At 55.8% G+C, this 19,223-nt stretch overlaps 1 protein-coding gene across 1 annotated transcript; it reads left to right on the top strand.

Annotated features, from left to right (window-relative positions):
* The first annotated feature begins 54 nt into the window (after positions 1 to 54).
* On the top strand, positions 55 to 18,418 carry NTRK1 (neurotrophic receptor tyrosine kinase 1). Its single transcript, XM_070784545.1, has 17 exons — positions 55 to 333; positions 3,541 to 3,615; positions 3,874 to 3,945; positions 5,477 to 5,545; positions 6,282 to 6,427; positions 6,656 to 6,798; positions 9,291 to 9,423; positions 10,953 to 11,279; positions 11,681 to 11,698; positions 11,867 to 11,919; positions 12,194 to 12,296; positions 12,784 to 12,930; positions 13,247 to 13,377; positions 13,583 to 13,755; positions 15,989 to 16,229; positions 16,583 to 16,741; positions 18,018 to 18,418. The coding sequence occupies exons 1-17, from the start codon at positions 122 to 124 to the stop codon at positions 18,201 to 18,203; spliced, it is 2,388 nt and encodes a 795-aa protein (XP_070640646.1). The 5' UTR covers positions 55 to 121; the 3' UTR covers positions 18,204 to 18,418.
* Positions 18,419 to 19,223: the final 805 nt, after the last annotated feature.

Raw genomic sequence — 19,223 nt, 5'->3', positions numbered from 1 at the left:
CCGCCCTTTCCTGGCGACTGGTCTTTAACACCGCCCAGCGCACATGTCGGGGGAGGCCTGGCAGCGGCTGCTGCAAGCGCACAGACGGCTGCCCGGCCGCGGCGAGGCGGGCGCCGTCGCGATGCTGCGAGGCGGACGGGGCGGGCAACCTGGCGGGCACCTCCGGGCTACGGGGCCGGGAAGCCTGCTGGCCTGGTTGATGCTGGCATCTGCGGGCGCTGCATCCTGCCCCGATGTCTGCTGCCCCCACGGCCCTTCGGGGCTACGCTGCACCCGGCCGGGGGCCCTGGATAACCTCCTCCACCTGCCAGGCGCCGAGAACCTGACAGAGCTGTGAGTGTCTGGCGAGCCAGGGGGCGCGGGGACAGGCGGGCATAGCCGTGCCCCGTGGGCGCGGACTCACCGCTTGCGTGCTAGATCAGGAGGGGCGGGTGCGGCGGGAGACCGATAACACGCAAGTCTCGGCTGTGCCTTGGTTTTCCTCTGCTGCCTTGACAGCCTCCGCAGTTACTGCCTGGATGCTGGGCTCAGGGCAGCTTAGGTGCTAGCTTCGAGGAGAGGAAGAGGGGGCTCTCTGTGGACCAGATCCGAGAGAGCCCAGCCTTCTAGAAATCGCTTTCTGGAGCTCAGCCAGGAGCCCACCCTCTGCCCTATACAGGAGGTGGTTATCTGCAGAGAACACTCCCCACCCCCAGTTTGATACCCTTACCATTTTCCTTTCCCAGGGATAAATCCGCCCTTACCCCCTTCCTTGTCATGACCAGGCAAAGTCGGCTCTTCTCTCTTGAATTGGAAATTGAACTGAAATAGGTGGGAGGCGCTGAGGGGCCATAACTTGGTGGTTGAGCTCTCCTCTCCCGATTTCCACCATCTCTCCTCCCCACCACGGTTTAATTTGGAGGTAGGAAATGAGAGCCCCTCCAAGCTCCCCTCTCCACATCCCCATCTCTTTCATCACCCTTTTCTCCCTACTTTGCATAGGGAGACAGTGCCCTTGCTGAGAGATTCTCCTCCCTTCCAGACCTGAAACTGGGAGGAATCGCCAACATTTGAAGTATTCTGACACCCTGCATTAATTGGTTACAAAATACTCAAGTACTTTTTAGCAACTGGTGAAACCTATGGGAGTATTCTTTAATAATTGGCTTAGAGATACTCAAGCATCATATGATGGTGTCTGGAAAATACTTGAGTATTCTATGTGGCTGGTGCGGCCAGCAAGAGTTCTAGAAGAAGAAAGGACCTGCTAGAATATCCTCCTCCTATTAGGCCTGGGGTTAGACAGTGGGCAAGGAACCCTGGCCTCATGCAGTAATAGCCTGAAAGGTATCTGTGGCAGGGGCCATCAATGTCTGGAAGTGACTTGAGCAGCCTACGATAATTGGCACTGAGTTACTCGGGTATCTTGTGGTAATTAACGGGAAGGTACTCAATCTCGCTCCCTAATGGCCCTAGGGAGGCCAGGAGGAGAGATGGCCTTGTCTTGGTCTGGACCTAGGTTTCTGCATGATGGGAGGGAGGCCTGAAGTCTAGCCTGCCACCCCCAGTCCTGTGCATTTGTCACTGGGTCTGCAAAGCAGGGTCTAGGCTCTTGCATGTTCCCCATCAGCACTCTTTTCCTGATTCCCTTTCAAGCCCCTAGTGGGTCCAGCAGGGGGGAAGTGGGAGTGGGGAGTGTGGACAGGTGGGGGCTGGGGGCTGGAAGCCATGCAGGGTGTGAGTGGAGCTGTCCCTCTGGGTGGGGCAGCAGTCTAACCCCTGCCTCCATCTGCAAGGTCCCCTCCTCCTCCTTCACCCGCAGAGCTAACGAGGAGATAATGGACTCGAATAGACAGATTGATTATGAATCCAAACGAATGAGGCAGCTTTGAGCACGCTGCCTGACAGTTTGCACATACTCGGCCACCCTACCTTCTCACTCCCTCCCCGGGTCCCTCACCCCCTCCTGAGGTCCCTACACCACTAGGCTCTCTTGGTAGGAGCTGGGGGCTGAGTGGGTAGGATAGGGACCAACTCTCAGAGTCACTGGAATTTACTCCCTAGACCTCAGGGGACTGATGACCTGACACCTGGGTGTCCTGCAGGGGCCAAGTCTGGGAAGGGCTGGCAGTGTGTATATGTGTGGGGGGTGGTCATTCAGGCTGGCCCTGGTTTCCAAAGGCTAGGAAGAACAGGGTAGAGGGAGAGAGTTCTGAGAACAGGCAGTGAGTCAGGAGCCCCTGTGTGTGTGTGGCGGGGGTGGGGGGCGTTGGATGGGGACATGAGGTGTCCCTGCAAGGGCAGCTGACTTCTCAGGAACTCCCTGGCGTGTGAGATCCAGAAGCTGGACAGGGCCCCAGGGCAGCAGAAATCCCCCAGCCCTGCATGCCTGCTTTTACTTCTTTCTTTCTCTGCCCCCTATCTTGCTTTCTCTGGCTCTCTGTGCTTATCTCTCTGTCTCCCTTTTCTTATCTGTCTTTCTCCTTGTCTGTCTCCGTCTCTCTGCCAGTCTCTTCCTGTCAGTTCCTCTTCCTAGGTGTCTCTGTTTCGCTGTCTCTTTGTTTTTCTGCACACTCCCTGCCCCCGAAGCCTTCCCATTGCTCTCTCACTGCGTGAGACAGCCAGTCGATGCCTCTTCCCGTTCCTAACTCTGACTCCCTTCTCTCATGGCCCCTTTCTCCTCGCTGGGGCCCTCCTGGGGCAGGGAGGGGCTCAAGGGGTCCTTGACTGACAGCCTGTATGCCTGTCACTTGCTTTGCTGAAAGATGCCAGGGTGGTGGGGGTGGAGAATGGAAGGGTTTATACTTGAGTGTGGGGAGGGGCCAGTGGCTTTGAGGGGGAGAGGGTGGCATGTGTGTGTGTGTGTGTATGTGTGTGTGCGCGTGCTCTCGAACGCATGCCCAGTAGTACGGGTGAGCCCAGACAGTGGTCTCTGAGCGGGTGTGTTTGGGAGCGCGTATTTTCATGGCCCCAGGCCTTCCTTTGTGCTGGGTGGGGCAGTGGCAGTGATGAGCGTAGGCCCCTCATGGAAGCGAGTGTTTGAGCATGACCCCCCATTGTTGAGCATGTGCAGGAGAGGCTCTGTGTTTAAAAGCAGGACGCCAGGCTGCGAATGGACTCATGTGTGTCTGTGCATGCGAGTAATGCCCACACATTCTCACATGCATGTACGTGTGTGCATGCATGAGCTATGTGGCTATGTGTGTCTATATGGGAGAGTGTAAGTGTGCACATGGGGACATCTGTGGGTTCACGCATGCATATGCTGGTGTATGTGAGGAGGTGCGTCTCTGTGTATATCTTTACACATCTCTGTGTGTGTGCTTGAATGTGTAAGAGCATGCATGTGTGATAGTGTGAGGATGCAGGCATGGGACTGTGTGACTGTGTGAGGGTCTCTGTGCGTATGTGGATGGGTGTGTAGGCGTTTACACGTGTAAACAGGTCTCTGTGTGACTGGATGCCTGTGGGTGCATGTGGTTGGGAGGGAGGGAGGCAGGTGAGTGTGGGGACTCGAGTGCGGGCCTGGGCCCCTGTGATTCCCATCCTCTCTCCACACAGCTACATCGAGAACCAGCAGCATCTGCAGCAGCTGAAGCGCAGCGACCTGAGGGGCCTGGGGGAGCTGAGGAAACTGTGAGGGGCTCCGCACAGGGCCTGGGAGACCAGAGGGTCAGGGAGGGTGCTAGGACCAAGGGCGCGAGGGGCCTGGGTGGACTGGGGTGGCTGAGGACTGAGGCGCTGGCTGGCCAGAGAGCTTGGTGGCCTCAGGGGTCCAGGGTTGCCGAGGAAGTGTTTGGGGCTCAGCACTAGAGACTGGGGGGCTGGCAGGGTGGAGAGCAGGGGCCCAGGTAACTGCTCCCCTCAGTGTTGACCCCGCTGTGCCCTCCCCAGCACCATCGTGAAGAGCGGTCTCCGTTCTGTGGCGCCAAATGCCTTCCATTACACTCCGCGGCTCGGTCGACTGTGAGTGACCGGGGCTGGGCAGGGCGGGCTGGGAGACACCTAGGCTTGGGCGGCTAATGGGCTTGGCCCTCCCCAGGGCACTGTTCTGAGGACAGCCCCAGCCTGGTTAGGGAAGTCATCCCACCCATTCTCCTGGGCCTTTTTCTCATCCACTTCAGGGCTGGTGATCCTCTCAGCTCTCGCCCCTGCCAACTAGAAGGTCCTTCTTGCTGTCTCGCTTCCATGCTTCATGCTGCAGGACACTTCTCATGGTGCCTGCCCCGGTTTTCTTCCCGGGGTTCAGACACACGCAGTCCAAAGCGGGCAAGGATCAGGAGCAGGACCCTGGGTTCTGACCGGGACTCTGTCTCCCAACTATTTCCTGATCTCTGGGATGTCCTGGGTGCTGGGGGATCAGATCAGTCATTTGGCACACTCCCCTGGGAGTCACAGGCACCCCTTTTGTAGAGAAGGGGGCAAGGTCGAGAGAGACCTCCAAAGGCAAGACCCTTAGAGTCCCTGGTAAACCATTCCCTGGCCTCCTGAGGGTAGGAGTTCAGCTCCTCCTTCGCACCTGGGGCAGCTGGGGAGATGGGAAGTGTGGTGGGAGCCTCTGACTCACGGAGTTGTGCTGGGGACTCTAAACTCTCTGTTGTGTCCTGTGATTTACTAGGTGTGTTAAAATGCTTACTCAGTGACACCTCACAATACTTATTGTCAGTGAATCTTCACCGTTAGCCTGGTGAGAGAGGTAGCGTCATCCCCATTTTGGAGATGAGGATTCAGAGAATCAGCCAGGATAAGTTTCTGGGCTGAGGTCATATAACTGTAAGCGGCAGGACAGAAGGACAGTCAGCTCTGCCTGGCGCTAAAATGGGTCTTGCTGATGATCCCTGTGTAGTGGCTACTTTCCAACTCAGCCCCCACAAACCAAAAGACAGCTAGGCAAGGAGAAGGGTCAGGGCAGGCCCCTCAGAAGCAGAAGGTCGCAGGTGTGGCAGCTCCAGAGTCCTGGAGCCGGCCCCTCGCCGAAAAACTCATTTTCTCTGTCTCTGCAACTGGGGGCTGGGGGCCTGCGGTCCCTTTCCTTAGTCCTTGAGGAGGGGAAGGAAGGAGGCATGGGGAGGGGACCTGAGGAAGGACTCTGAGTTCCGAGGCATCCGGCAGAGGGCAAGCGAGGTGGGAGCCCATCCTCCCCTCCTCGCTGGCCCCGTCCTGGGCTCAGTGGGAGCACAGATGGAGCCCCTGCCCCCAGCTGGGGCCTCAGCACTTTGCCAGCTGGGGCCAAGAGTGGGGGAGGGGGAGCGGCTCCCTGGGGTCTGGGAGGGGGTTAAGTGGGGTTAACCCTTGTTGTCCCAGGGAGAAGATGGGACTCAAAGAGCCTACCCAGCCCCCCACCCCAATGCCTCGCCCACGGGCTACTTGTAGTTGCCAGGGCTGGGGTAGGGGAGCCAGATGTCAACTTCCTCCTGGCTCCTCCCCTCACTCACACTGGGTCAGACCGAGGTCGGGTCACTCAAGGGGTCTGTCTGCTCTGTCTCAACTCCTGCAGGAATCTCTCCTTCAACGCTCTGGAGTCTCTCTCCTGGAAAACGGTCCAGGGCCTCTCCTTACAGGAACTGTGAGTGTGGGAGCTTCCAGGGGCAAGGGCAGCAAGTGTGTGAGTGTGTGTGTGTTCTGTGCGGGCCCTCGAGTGCCTGTACATCTCTGTGAAGGTATGTCACTGTGTCTGTATGGAACTGTTGCGGGGGTGGGTAGGGGTTCTCTGTGGGGATAGCGTGTTTGACTGTCCACACGCATGTCTGTGAACTACCGCCCCCCCACCCCCATCAAAGCAGAGGCTGTGGGTCCCTGCAGCCACTGAGGGGATTATTGCCCTGGGCACATTTCCGGTGGAGGGGAGTGGAGAGCTGTGTGTTCTCAGGGCCGGGGGCTGGCACGGTTCTCTGGGCACAAGGGCATATCTGCCCACATTCCTAGCACACCAAGCTCGTGGGGGTGGTGGACAGCAGTGGGATGTGTTTGGTGGGCACCTAAGGCCTTTGGGTGTTACTCCGGAAAGCAGTGAGTGCCCTTCCCTCCTTGCCACCCTACTCAGAGCCCTCACCTGGCTTGCCACCCTCGGGAGCCTGGGTGGGGCAATTCTGTATAGCCTGTAGCTGGCTGTCTTTGATTTTTGGCATTCTGTTTCTTTCAGTGTCTCATGAAAGGGGTCCATGAGAGGAACTTCTCCCATGTCCCCACTCCTTCACCTCTAGACAGTCCACCCCGCTATCTAACTGCACTCCCTCTTGCTGTAGAACTTCCTTCACATCTGCCCTTCCCCCTGACTCTCTCTCTTCCCCCACACTCACCAGAGTCCTGTCGGGGAACCCCCTGCACTGTTCCTGTGCCCTGCTCTGGCTGCAGCGCTGGGAGGAGGAGGGGCGGGGAGGAGTGCGGGAACAGAAGCTGCAGTGTCCCGGGCAGGGGCCCCTTGCCCTCATGTCCAATGCCAGCTGCGGTAGGTGCTGCAGGTGGTGTGAGGGGCTGGGAAAGAGGGCACCCCTGGGGGGAGGGCATTGGGCAGGGCTCAGGGGACGAGCCCTGAAGGGGGGACTGGAGGAGAGAGCTGGGGGAAACTGAAGGTTGCGGGGAAGGGGCAGGGTCACTGGGGAGGGCGGAGGGAGGATCAGTGTCCCCAGGCAGGATTCGGAGGCCTCTCCCAGCTCTAACACCCCTCGGGCACCAGGTGAGCCCACGCTGAAGATCCAGATGTCCAATGCTTCCGTGGATGTGGGGGCCGACGTGTTGCTGCAGTGCCAGGTGGAGGGGCAGGGCTTGGAGCAGGCTGGCTGGATCCTCACGGAGCTGGAGGGGTCAGCCACAGTGATGGTGAGAAGCCCTCCACCGTCCCCGCCCCCACGCCCCCCTCCTGATGCACCCGAGCACAGGGAACAAAGACAGGGAAAGAGAGATAGCAAATAAGAAGCCCATAAAGGACGAGAGATGGACCAAGATGGTTTAGACCCTTGGGACTCAGGCTTGTGCTGTTGGGTAGCTATAGCACACCACAGGCCCTCAGGGCAGACCTTGGTCCAGCAGGGACCCCAGGCTCCACTGATCAGCTAGAACGTAGGTCCCCACTCTGGGAAGATATGCTGGCTGCAAAGAGAGAGGGTCACAGAGCCCTCCCATATTGGAGCTGACCCGGGGAACCCAACACACCAGCTCTCCAATCCACCTTTCTAGATAAGGACACTGAGGCCCACGGAGAGGGAGCAACATTTGTGGTCCTGTGCCCAGGCCAGTTCTTCAGGGCCTTCCAGTCATTTTGTAGAGAATCCAGAAGCAGCATCCTCTTGGGTGTGTGATGAGCTTATTAGTAAAGGAGGCACAGTTCTGGTTTCAGCTCTCTCACTAATTAATTCTTGGAGTGACTTTTGGAAAAATCCCCCAATCAGCCTGCAGTTTGGTTTTCTTATCTGTCAACTGAGGAGATGGACATGATGGCCTTCAGATGTTCTCCCTGCCTCTGGGCACTTGCTGGCCTCTAGCTCTCTTATCCAGTTTGGGCATCTTCCCAGATCCTGCCCTTTGTCCTTAGGCTGGCAACAGGCAGCCAAGAGTAGCCATAACTGACTCAGGAGGTTTCATGGACAAGGACAGCAGGGGTCGACATTGGGCTGTGCCCACCCAAAAGCTGGCCCCGCGTGGGTGGACACACAGAGTCCAGGCCCTGGAAGGAGTCGGGCCAGTGAAAGCAGGGTGTGGTGTCTAGTTTGGAGGCCCTCGCTTTGGAAAGGGAATCAACCCCAGAATTGTTGGTGGTCCCTTGGGCTTCCCAAATGGCTCAGTGGTAAAGAATCCGCCTGCCAAGCAGGAGATGTGGATTCAATCCCTGGGTCTAGAAGATCCTCTGGAGAATGGAATGACAACCTCCTCCAGTACTCTTGCCTGAGAAATCCCATGCTCAGAGGGGGCCTGGTGGCCTGCAGTCCATAGGGTTGCAGAGTCAGACATAGCGGCTAAACGACAACAACCTGGGACAACATTGAAGGAGGAACCGATGGAGTCCTGAGCAGGAGGTCTAGACACAGTAGGGGGACCACTGGCCACCAAGGGGTCCCACCTTCCCATAGATCAGAGCCTCTAAGGTTGAGTAATGGAACAGCGGGCAAGGCAGAAGCCGTGACCTTCAGGGGAGAGACCTTTGATAAGTTTGGAGAAATTCCAGATTTTTGCTGTTCTCTTTGGGAGCTTCACTTCTGTCTTCTAGTGACTTCCTGTAGAAAAGCCATTCCCTAGCTTAAATAGAGGGGAGGGGAGGCTGGTCCTCATCAGGTCACCATCAGGAGAGTGGCGGAACAGCTCAAAGGGAAGAGTTCATGGGATACCATATTCCAGAGTGACTTAGAGGAGCTGGAACAGCTGAGAGAAGCTTAGGCAGGGCTTCCCCTTCAAGTGGCTGGAACTCAGGGCTTGCACAAGAGGCTGGACAGCTCTTCTGAAATATGTGAACTCACATATTCCAATCGAAGCCCAGAGAAACTTCACCTTCCCTGGCATTTATTCAAGGGATTCCACATTCACGAAATTTCCAGAAAAATCAGATTTGCCCACTACTTCATTTATTTTCATCATTTTATGAAAATAGCTTTCTAAAAATGTCGAAAGATCATTTTGTCTACCTCCTCAGTTTACAAAATAAGAAAATCTTTGTTCAGCAAGATTAAAAAATTGTCTTAGGGCCATATAACCTCCGTGGTGTCTCAGGAAGAGAATCTGAATCTGAGTCAGTCTTTCGATGATGATTCAGAACCAAGTCTTTAGCTTCTCTCTAACTTCACTCTCTTTTTCCATCTGCCGAAGGTATTCATCACAGTTCTACTGTTGCTCCTAACTGCTGCCCCGTTATCAGCACCATCTCTTTGTTTCAGATCTTCCTTGGGCTGAAACTAAATTTCTTAGAATTATGTGTTAAACAAGAATGAGTAGGTGGTGAGGTCCTAGCTGGTTTTCCAATTGGTTGTGTACATTTCTATACTTGGGATTTGTGACTTGTATTCAGCTGTTCAGATGGGTGGTTTTATGGTTTGGGAGACTTTGCGCCTATTTTGAGGTTATTGGTTGTGTTCTGGATTTTTCAGATCATTAAATCAGTGATCCAGGAGAAGGTGTAAACAGGCTCTGAAGGAGAGCCATTCTCTACCATATTCTCTCCCACACCTCTTCCCTTCCCGTCTCTCCCTCTCTTTTCCACCTGGAGCCAGAGGGGTTCCCCAAAGACATCAGCTCTGCCCCCCCCTCCACCCTCCTGCCCAGCTGCCTCCAGCCCCAAGCCAGCTGAAGCTCTTCTTCATTTTCCCCTCTTTTCTCCGACCCAGGAATCTGGGAGTCTGCCGTCCTTGGGGCTGACCCTGGCCAATGTCACCAGTGACCTCAATAGGAAGAACGTGACGTGCTGGGCGGAGAATGATGTGGGCCGGGCTGAAGTCTCCGCCCAAGTCAATGTCTCCTGTGAGTGCCAGTGACTGCCTCTGTGCCCACCCCATCCCTGCTTCCCGGAAAAAAGGATGTGAGGGTTGGGGGCTGCAGGAAAGGGGTGGGATGTACGTGTGTCCACAGCTGCTCCCTCCCAGCTCTTTCCAGATTCCCATGAACTGATCCTTTGAGGGAAGTCCTGGGGGCTCGTCAAGGCCAGAGGGATGGAGAGGGATTTCTTTTTGGCCCCCTGCCCAAGTCTTGCTACTGAAGCCCTCAACACCAGCTACATCCATTCTCTCTGCTCCCTTGTATTTCTTCATGTTCATTCCTCTGTAGGACTTTTTGCCCTACTTCCTAGTTTTAAAAGAAGAAATTCTCCATGCAAGTTTCTCTTTAGGCTCACTGCCTAATTTCTCTAGGTCTGCCAACAAATTATTTAAAATCTTCTACATGGTATAATTTTTTCTTCTTTTCTTGGGAAACATACTTTACATAGATATGTACATAAAACATATACACTTTAAACAATAATTCGGCTTACAGACACTTCAGAAGACACCCCCTTCTCACTATTCAGAACCCCATCCTTCTCCTCCACCCCATTCTGACTTTTGTGACAATCATCTCCTTGCTTTTAAAAATAATTTTACACACATATGCTTCCCTCTCAGCATGGTTGAGTTTTGTCTGATCCTGTACATTATATAAATGGAATCATACCTCATATATTACTTTGTGTCTAATTTCTTCTGCTCTACATTATATTTGTAAGATTTGTTTATGTTAACTGGAGTAACAATTAGTTCATTCATTTCACTGCTGAATAGTATGCTGCTGCATGAATGCTGGCTGGAATTCCAGTGTCAATTGGGTATATGCATGCTCCTCTGTCCATGGGATTTTCCAGGCAAGAATACTGGAGTGGGTTGCCATTTCCTTCTCCTGGGGATCTTCCTAACCCAGGGATCGAACCTGCGTCTCTTACATCTCCTGCATTGGCAGGTGGATTCTTTAGCAGTAGTGTGCTTCACCCAGTTCTTGTCCACTGAGAACCCCGTGTGTGTGTGTATACACACACACACACACACATGTATATATATATACTTTTTTCTATTATTGAAGGTCTTTTACTTCTTTCAGGTTGGGTCTATTTCAAACCCATATCTTTTTCCAAAGAGTTTAAAAATTATATATATATATTTGCTTGTTTGATCTTTTAGGACCCTTCCAGATCCCCTTAAGCTTGACTAACACTAAATTTTTCTGGATTCCCTCATCCGAAAGACTCCATGTCTAATTTCTATGAGCTGGAACCCTACTTCTCTAGGACTGTTACTTATTTACTTTAAACCCACCGCTTAAATTCTTTAAGCTTCTGAATATATACACCTGCTGCCTGACTTTATTTAAGACTTACTATCAGCTTTCTTCAAAACATCTCTGCTTGTGAATTTCTTGGAGCCCACTGACCCGTTTCTCTTAGGCTTGAGCCTTTTGACTGTCCACCCTCAGCCTCCCCGGGACGCCTCCTGACTCTCCCTGTCACCCTCTCCGGCCCGCAGTCCCGGCCAGCGTGCATCTGCAAGCCGCCGTGGAGCAGCACCACTGGTGCATCCCCTTCTCGGTGGACGGGCAGCCAGCGCCCTCTCTGCGCTGGCTCTTCAATGGCTCCGTGCTCAACGAGACCTCCTTCATCTTTACCGAGTTCCTGGAGCTGGCAGCCAACGAGACGATGCGCCACGGCTGCCTGCGCCTCAACCAGCCCACCCATGTCAACAACGGCAACTACACGCTGCTGGCAACCAACCCCTTGGGCCAGGCCGCCGCTTGGGTCATGGCCGCTTTCATGGACAACCCTTTCGAATTCAACCCTGAGGACCCCATTCCTGGTGCGAGGGCCACCCTGAACCCTGCTCCCACCCCCTGGGCCCCAACCGGGTGCAGATCCAGGTGTCCGGGGAGGCCTGGCCCACTTCCCACTGTGATCCTGACCCTGGAAGTTGGAGGGCCTGGTCCCGGACAGAAAGTAGCCTGGAGTTCTGGTGTCCAGCTCTGTGCTGGCTTCCTTGCCCCAGCCTTCCCCAGCCCCAGGAGTCCTGCACCCCTGAGTTATTCCATTCACTAGGGCTGGCTGAAGAGAGAGCCACAAACCAGGGCATCCCTGGCCCAGCTGGAGCAGCTCCGCCTCCCCCTCCCACTCCCATTCATGAAGGGATGAGTCCAGAGGGGGAAGGGGACTCACTGCTCCTTTCCTCCATGTGATTGCTCTCTCTCCTCCCTCCTGCTGCAGTCTCCTTCTCGCCAGTGGGTGAGTAGCCCAAGCTGGAGGGCAGGTTCTGTCTGGTCCCTGGAGCTGGGAGCTGCCGCTGGGGCAGGGGGCACAGTTAACCCTTGAGGGTTCAGCCGGGGCCAGGGTGGGGAGTCTGTGGAGGAGATACAACCTGTGACAAAGCCTTTCTACCCTGTGTCCCCACAGACACCAACAGCACTTCCGGAGACCCAGTGGAGAAGGATGAGACTCCTTTTGGGGTAAGCATGGGAAGTGGAAGCTTGTTCAGGACTTAGGACAGGGAGCTGGGCTGGAGGCTCCTCTGTATGTCATTTCCAGTCAGAGCACAGAGAGCAGCAGAGTCTGGCCTGAGCTCCATCAACACCTTCACAGCCGTGACTCGGGGGCCAGGGGAGGAGAAGGCAGGTGTGGGGGCCTGGCTCTGGGCATCTATGCAGGATGGAGAAGTAGTTGACTAGTGGGGAGCTCTGAGGGTTCAGGATGACTACTAGATCCAACCACCCCATACCCCAGGTCTCAATGGCTGTGGGCCTGGCCGTTTTTGCCTGCCTCTTCCTTTCTACAACATTTCTTGTGCTCAACAAATGTGGACGCAGGAACAAGTTTGGGATCAACCGTGAGTAGAGGGGCTGTGGAGGGGCCGTCAGTCTGTCTTCCTGGCTTTATTTCCTCCTGGTTGTTCCCGACTCTGTCCTCTGTGTGGGGGCCTGGGTACACATGGGGTTCGAGAGAGTGGGTGTTTGGGGTATATGTGGACTCGTGAGTGTGAGTGTGTCGGTGCTGAAGCCAGGGGAGTTTCAGAAGTAGCAGCTGCTAATTGGTGGCTGGATTGTAGTCAAACACTAAGTGGATCTGGGAGGTCTGAGCTCTGCGGGGGGGCAGTGGGGGAGTTCTCTGGTGGCCCACGGGGCCTGGGATTGGACAGGAGCCAGACGGAGAATGGCTGGAGTGCCTCCCCTTCCCCCTGCGACTGTCTTGCCTCCCAGCTCCTCAGTTCTTTCCGTGCAAGTTAGGAGGTGGGGTCACCCGGCACCCTGCAGCCTGGCAGGAGCCAGGGTGTGTGCTTGGGCTGTGACCCCTCCACGTGACTGTGTCCTTCCCAGGCCCTGCTGTGCTGGCTCCGGAGGATGGATTGGCCATGTCCTTGCATTTCATGACTCTGGGTGGCAGCTCCTTGTCTCCCACTGAGGGCAAAGGCTCTGGGCTCCAAGGCCACATCATTGAGAACCCACAATACTTCAGTGATGCCTGTGAGGGGCTGGGTCAAGGGTGGGGGCGAGCCTGTGTGTGTGTGTTTGTACATGTATGTGCATGTGAAGAGGTTCCTGGGTGTCATTGCCTTTGCCCACCCCAGGCCTGAACAAACCTTTCCTCCCAGCCCCCCACCACCCAGGTCCCCATCACGTCATGGGACCTGGTGAGGGCTCAATTTCAGTGTGACCCTCTGTCTTGACGGGCGCCCCCTGTGCCAAGCACAACCCTGCGGGACAGTCCTGTCCTTGCCCCTGTCCCATCCCTCTTCCAAGACTGGGGATCTTGGCTGATCCTGCAAGCCCCCACTCCCAGGTGTTCATCACATCAAGCGCCGAGATATCGTGCTCAAGTGGGAGCTGGGTGAGGGTGCCTTTGGGAAGGTCTTCCTTGCCGAGTGCCACAACCTGCTGCCTGAGAAGGACAAGATGCTAGTGGCTGTCAAGGTAAGACCCTGGCCACGAAGTATTGCTGGTCCAGGGCCCACCTCCCAGAGCACTGTCATGCCAAGACAGAGTGCTCAAGACAGGGGAGAGGGGAGAGGCTGGGACCTGGCCTAGTTCACGACTTGGGGGTGGATGCTGGGCCAGCTGGGATGTGAGATGGTCAAGACTGGGCCTGCATCCGGGGATGTCCGACCCTACCATCCAGGCGCTAAAGGAGGTGTCTGAGAGCGCCCGGCAGGACTTCCAGCGAGAGGCCGAGCTGCTCACCATGCTCCAGCACCAGCACATCGTGCGCTTCTTCGGCGTCTGCACTGAGGGCCGCCCGCTGCTCATGGTCTTTGAATACATGCGGCACGGTGACCTCAACCGCTTCCTCCGGTAGGAGGGCCCGCCCGGCCCTGGCTCTGGCCCCCGGCCCATGGCCTGTCCTCCCTTCCCTACAAGCGCACCCTGGCTTGTCTGCTGAACTTGGGGAGAACACCAGGAAGGAGCAGGAAGGCACAGCTCCGGTCCCCAAGGAGCTCTGAGGCAGATGTGTGGATGTGGGGAGAGTCCGTGTGGAGGGCAGAGTGACAGTGTCAGGGAGACTGCAGTAGTGGAAGCCACGAGCTGAGGCTGCAGGATGGCTGGGCTTTGTGGAGAATGTGCGTGCATTTGTGTGTGGCACACAGAAGCTGTGTCCATAGGAGGGGGCAGTGTGGATCACGATGATAACAGCAATGACAAACATTTATCAGGCGCTTGCCATGTTCCAGGCGCTATGTTACATATTTTACAGTTCATTTATGACTGTATGTCCTTATACCTATATATCTGTAATAATCTAAATGGATATTTATTTTTCATAGTTACCTAGTATATATGGCAATTTATACTTGAGGAAAATTCCCCCAAATTTCCTTTCTTTGGCTTGAGACAGAACAACTCTGATAGGTTTAATAACTTAAAACTTCTAGAAATGTACCCATTTCTCAGATGAGGCTTAGAGAGGTTCAGTGACTTGCCCAAAGGCACACAGGTAACAAATGATCCAGATGTGTGATGGTCACGTGTTCCATTTGCTGAACTCTTCTCTGATGAGGTGGACCCCCCCCAGCCCGCAGCCCCCGAGGTCAGAGCAGGATGGAGCAGAGAGGGCCAGGGTTTGGGATCAACTGCGACTTGTTAACTGAGCCTTCCTTGTCAAGTAGTTCCCCTCTCTGGCCTCAGTTTCCCCACCAGTAAGAGGGACAACGGAGGACTGTGGTTCTGGATGAGTGTCTTTGTACAGTTGATGGTTGTGATTTGGTCTCTAAACATCCCCACTGAGAGTGCTGGGTCATTCACGTAGCCAGGCTGCAGAATTCAGCTGGAAAAGACCCCAGAGTCTGAGCTTATCTTAAGGATGGGGAGGAGCCCGGGGAGGATGTGGAGCAGGAGGGAGGTGAGGTCAGATCCGAGGTTGTGTGTGGAGGTGGATTGGCTCAGAGGAATCCAGGTCAAGAGGAGGCCAGAGAGAAGCCCTTCCCCTTGCTCACCAGACATGGTGTGGGCTCCCTGCTAGGGGCCGGATATCAGCGAGGACCCATCTGGGGCCCAGGATGTGGGGAGAGCAGCTTTATATGGTAGACAGAGCATGAGGAAACCAAAGGGGGAACTCATGAACGCTCCTAGACGAGTCTGGAAGACTTCCCCTAGGAGGGGCCGTCTGCTCCTCCTTGCCCCTGGGTTTCTATCTCTGCCTGGTGCACTGGGCCTCCTTTCCCAGCCACATAACCCACTCCTGTCTCCCATCCCTTCGAGTGGTTTATCAGCCTCCCTTCCTAAGGGCTTGAGTCTCAGTTTAGATGTCTCTTCCTCTAGGAAGCCTTCCCTAACTTCTTCCATCCCTACCCTGAGTGCCCCCAGGCGCCCCTCACGCTGCACTGCTGTAACCCGCCTATTTGCATCCTCCCCTCCACTGTAGCTCTGGTGCCTGGCACCACTGGAGATGTTTACCAAATGTCTGGAATAAACAAAGAAATAAATGGATGAGGAGAAAGTTGGCCAGTAGGAAAAGGGCAATACTGACAAAACCACCAGCTCAGACAGCCTCAGAAGAAGGAGTATTTGAGGAGTGGTCTGGAGGGGTAGGTGTGGGCAGGAGGAGGGCATCCTGGAAGCTGTGGGAAGGAAGGCAGATCCCACAGGAATGGCTGAATACTGAGAGCAAAGGTGAGAGGCAGAAATGGAGGACTCCCGGGTTTCAGGCTGACAGCCTGGGTGAGGGACACACCTCCATGAGGCAGGGGCACACCTGGGGGAGGATGCTGAGCATCTTGGCTGGGTTTTAGTCGGACATGTAGCTGGGCAAGAGGTGTAGGAGCCAGCCGGCAGCTAGATGCTGAGGTTGGAGTTTAAGGTGGCTGCCCGAGAGGAAGGCATGCACTTGGGAAATGTGGGCACTAGGGGATGCTCTGGAGGTGGGCACACCAGCCCATCCAAGCCCCTTCAGACACCTGCTTCCCCTGTTCTCTCCTTCCTACCTTCCCTGAGTCCCTCCGCCATTTCCCCCAGCTCCCCTCCCTTCTCTCAGGCTCCCCCAAGGTTCTCTCCTCCTAGCCCATCCCTTCTCCCTCACTCTTTCTCGAAGGTCCCACGGGCCTGATGCCAAGCTGCTGGCTGGTGGGGAGGACGTGGCTCCGGGACCCCTGGGCCTGGGGCAGCTGCTGGCCGTGGCTAGCCAGGTCGCTGCGGGAATGGTGTACCTGGCAGGTCTGCACTTCGTGCATCGGGACCTGGCCACACGCAACTGCCTGGTGGGTCAGGGACTAGTGGTTAAGATCGGCGATTTCGGCATGAGCCGGGATATCTACAGCACCGACTACTATCGCGTAAGGGTCTTTCAGCCCAACCCCTCCCCCAGCCTCCAAACTGTAGACACGCCGTGGCCGCGTCCCGGTAGAGGGCATGCCCTTGCTGGCCACGCCTTCCTCGGGCGGTGTGGGGTCTGAGACTCTCTGATCCTGGTTTTTTAACCCTCCTCCTACTCCCTTGGCCCTCAGTGGAGGAGGGTCTGTCTCCACTGTTCTGGACGGACACGGCACCAACGGTTTCTCTCTCTTAGCCCTGGGAGGGAGAGCCACTTCTATTTATTTTTAATGACGGGGCTGGGGGCGGGTCTGCGCCGGGAGAGGCTGTCCGCGGGGCGGGCGCCCCCTGGAGGTGACGCGGCGTCCGCCGGCAGGTGGGAGGCCGCACCATGCTGCCCATTCGCTGGATGCCGCCCGAGAGCATCCTCTACCGCAAGTTCACCACCGAGAGCGACGTGTGGAGCTTCGGCGTGGTGCTCTGGGAGATCTTCACCTACGGCAAGCAACCCTGGTACCAGCTCTCCAACACCGAGGTCAGTACCGCTCCGCAGCTCGCTCCCTGCCGGCCACCCCTTCCCTGTCCCTTTGGGTCCCTGTTTTGGGGAATTCTGTCCCCTTCTGCCCCTCATCCCACCGCCGCCGGCACTCATCCGGCATCCTGCCGGCCCTGCTCCCTCCACCCCAACCGTATTCTTGTACACCTTCTCCTATTTTAACCGGCTCCTGGGAGAACCTCAAAGCACTTTATAAATGGAGCCCAGACCACCATCCCTCGCTGCATGTTGTAGACCTAGTAGGCATTATCGGAGTGAAGGGGAGAGGCGTGGAAAGAGGAACATAGACCGGGCGCGCCTGACCCTACAGCAGGAAGGCTGGAGGTTAGACTGCAAGAAGGACAGTCCCCACCTACCCTTGCCCCCCGGATTGGACACAGCCAGAGTAGGCCCCAGGTGTTCCCTCTCGCAGAGCAGCTCCCCTCACCCGCTCCTTGGCTCGCAGCTGTCAGTTTGCATTTCTCCTCCTAATGCAGTCTGCTCCCTGGAGGCTAGTGGGGTGGGGGAGAGGGTTATAGATTTTAATTTTCTCAAGCACTGAGAGAAGGAATGGAATTAGTGCCGTCCATAACCCAAGTCCTCTAATGTGGAGGGAGGGAAGAAGCGGGGGATGAAGAGGCTCCAGGCCCTTCAACCATCTCCCTGCCACATTCTCTCCTTTGGATCCGTCAGCTTCTTAGCAGTCCTTCCTGGAGTCAAACTTTGAGCGTTCCCACTGCAGTGTCTTTGTCAGAGGAGCTAGGTGCCCACATAGTGGTACCTACAGAAGACAGAAAAAGTGGCGTTGCCCTCTACCTTAAAATGCAAGCGACCCACTTTTCAAGTCCTTTACCTGCAACCCTGCTCTATTTCCTTTTTGCCCTCTGGAGCTGAGAGATGGAGAACCCTTCTCTTCTTCCAATCAGCCCTCAACACTTAGCTGATGGATTTGGCAAATGTCTTGGCCCCTCTCCTTCCTCAACCCACCTGGCAAGTCTGCTGAGGGTCTGATTCCAGCCCTTTGGGATGCAGTTCTACCCTAGTCCAGCCTTCACAGGGTCTATCTAGCTCTAATCCCTGTCACTGCTCAGAGTCAGAGTGGACACGAATCTTAGGCTTCACTGCATCCTTTTAAACTATTAGGTGCCGTGAGGCCCAGACATATTGTGTGACCTGCCTTGGGAGCCTCAGTGAGGCAGAGGCAGTGCTGGGTCTGGCCTCACTCTCCTGCCCCTGGCCCAGTATGCCCTCTCCTCTCTCCCTCTGGTGGCCCCAGGCGATCGAGTGCATCACGCAGGGACGTGAGCTGGAGCGGCCGCGTGCTTGCCCACCGGAGGTCTACGCCATTATGCGGGGCTGCTGGCAGCGGGAGCCCCAACAACGCCACAGCATCAAGGATGTGCATGCCCGGCTGCAAGCCCTGGCCCAGGCGCCTCCTGTCTACTTGGATGTCCTGGGCTAGGAGGCTGGCTCAGGGCCTGGGGCTGGGTAGCCAAATGCGGAGTACTGCAGCCTGCCCTCAGCAACTGCCATGGTTCCCAGCAGCCCCAGGGTGATCTCAAAGCATCTAACTCACCCTCAGCATGTGGGAGGGGACAGGTGGGGTCTGGGAGTGCAGGATGTTCCTGCTTTCTCTAGGCAGGGTTCCGTCATAGCAATTATATTTATTATCCCTTGGTTGTGTCTCTTGCCAGTTCTTGGGATGACATCCTTCTGGGAGGGGGTTATTGGGGCTCAGGTAAGGGGATGACTCTGTGGGCTCCTCCCCCTCTCTGGTGAACCCCAGCTACCTACCCCTACTGCATGCAGCTGTCACCTCTGTCTTGGGGCTGTAGTTTGCCTCCTAGTACCATGGCCATCTTGTCTGCATGGTAGTGAAGGAGCCTTGGGTCAAGTTTCCTAGACCTTCAGACCCCAATTGCCTGTCTCTGTGTTTCATTCAGGAAGGCTGCAGTGGGAGGAATTGAAGTTAGATGGGGTGGTGGACAGGATGGAAGCATTGCTGGGGTGAGTCTTCCTTGTATCGGAGTTCCCAAAACAGAGCAAGCACACAATACAGCAAATGGTTGAGAAAGAAAGAGAGGTGGGGCGAGCTTGCATACACGGGTGCATGTATGCATGTGTGTGTGTGTGTACATGTGGCTGGGACAGGGAAGGAGTAGGGTAAAGGAGTGGCTGAGGGAAGCAGGACCCCTTCTTCCTTCCACTTTGTCACGCTTCTTGGCTCTGAGTGCTTTGAGGTCCGTTCCTGGAGGCCAGGGACTGAGCAAGGTGGCTATTTCCTAACGACCAGGTAGGCTGTCTCCCCATTCCATTCTGCCTGAGGGAGGAGCATGCTCTCCCTGCCCCTCTGTCCCTTGGAACACCACTGGTCTTACTTAGTGGCCTGAGGCTTCTGTCAACTCTGAGGCCGGGTGAGGTCCCCCCACCCCGGGACCTGGGCCCTGTCCCCATCTTCCTCACCCAGGAGCAGGGAGAAGCA

Source organism: Bos indicus, chromosome 3 (assembly GCF_029378745.1).
Source record: "Bos indicus isolate NIAB-ARS_2022 breed Sahiwal x Tharparkar chromosome 3, NIAB-ARS_B.indTharparkar_mat_pri_1.0, whole genome shotgun sequence".
NCBI lineage: Eukaryota > Metazoa > Chordata > Mammalia > Artiodactyla > Bovidae > Bos > Bos indicus.
Note: the sequence above shows the minus strand (reverse complement) of the source record. Positions and strands in the feature narration are given on the sequence as shown.

Coding starts and splice junctions, on each gene's coding strand:
- NTRK1 (XM_070784545.1), top strand. CDS start 122: ATGCTGCGAGGCGGACGGGGCGGGCAACCTGGCGGGCACCTCCGGGCT. Junction 6,799..9,290: donor AGGGGTCAGCCACAGTGATG/GTGAGAAGCCCT, acceptor TCTCCGACCCAG/GAATCTGGGAGTCTGCCGTC. Junction 16,230..16,582: donor ACAGCACCGACTACTATCGC/GTAAGGGTCTTT, acceptor GTCCGCCGGCAG/GTGGGAGGCCGCACCATGCT.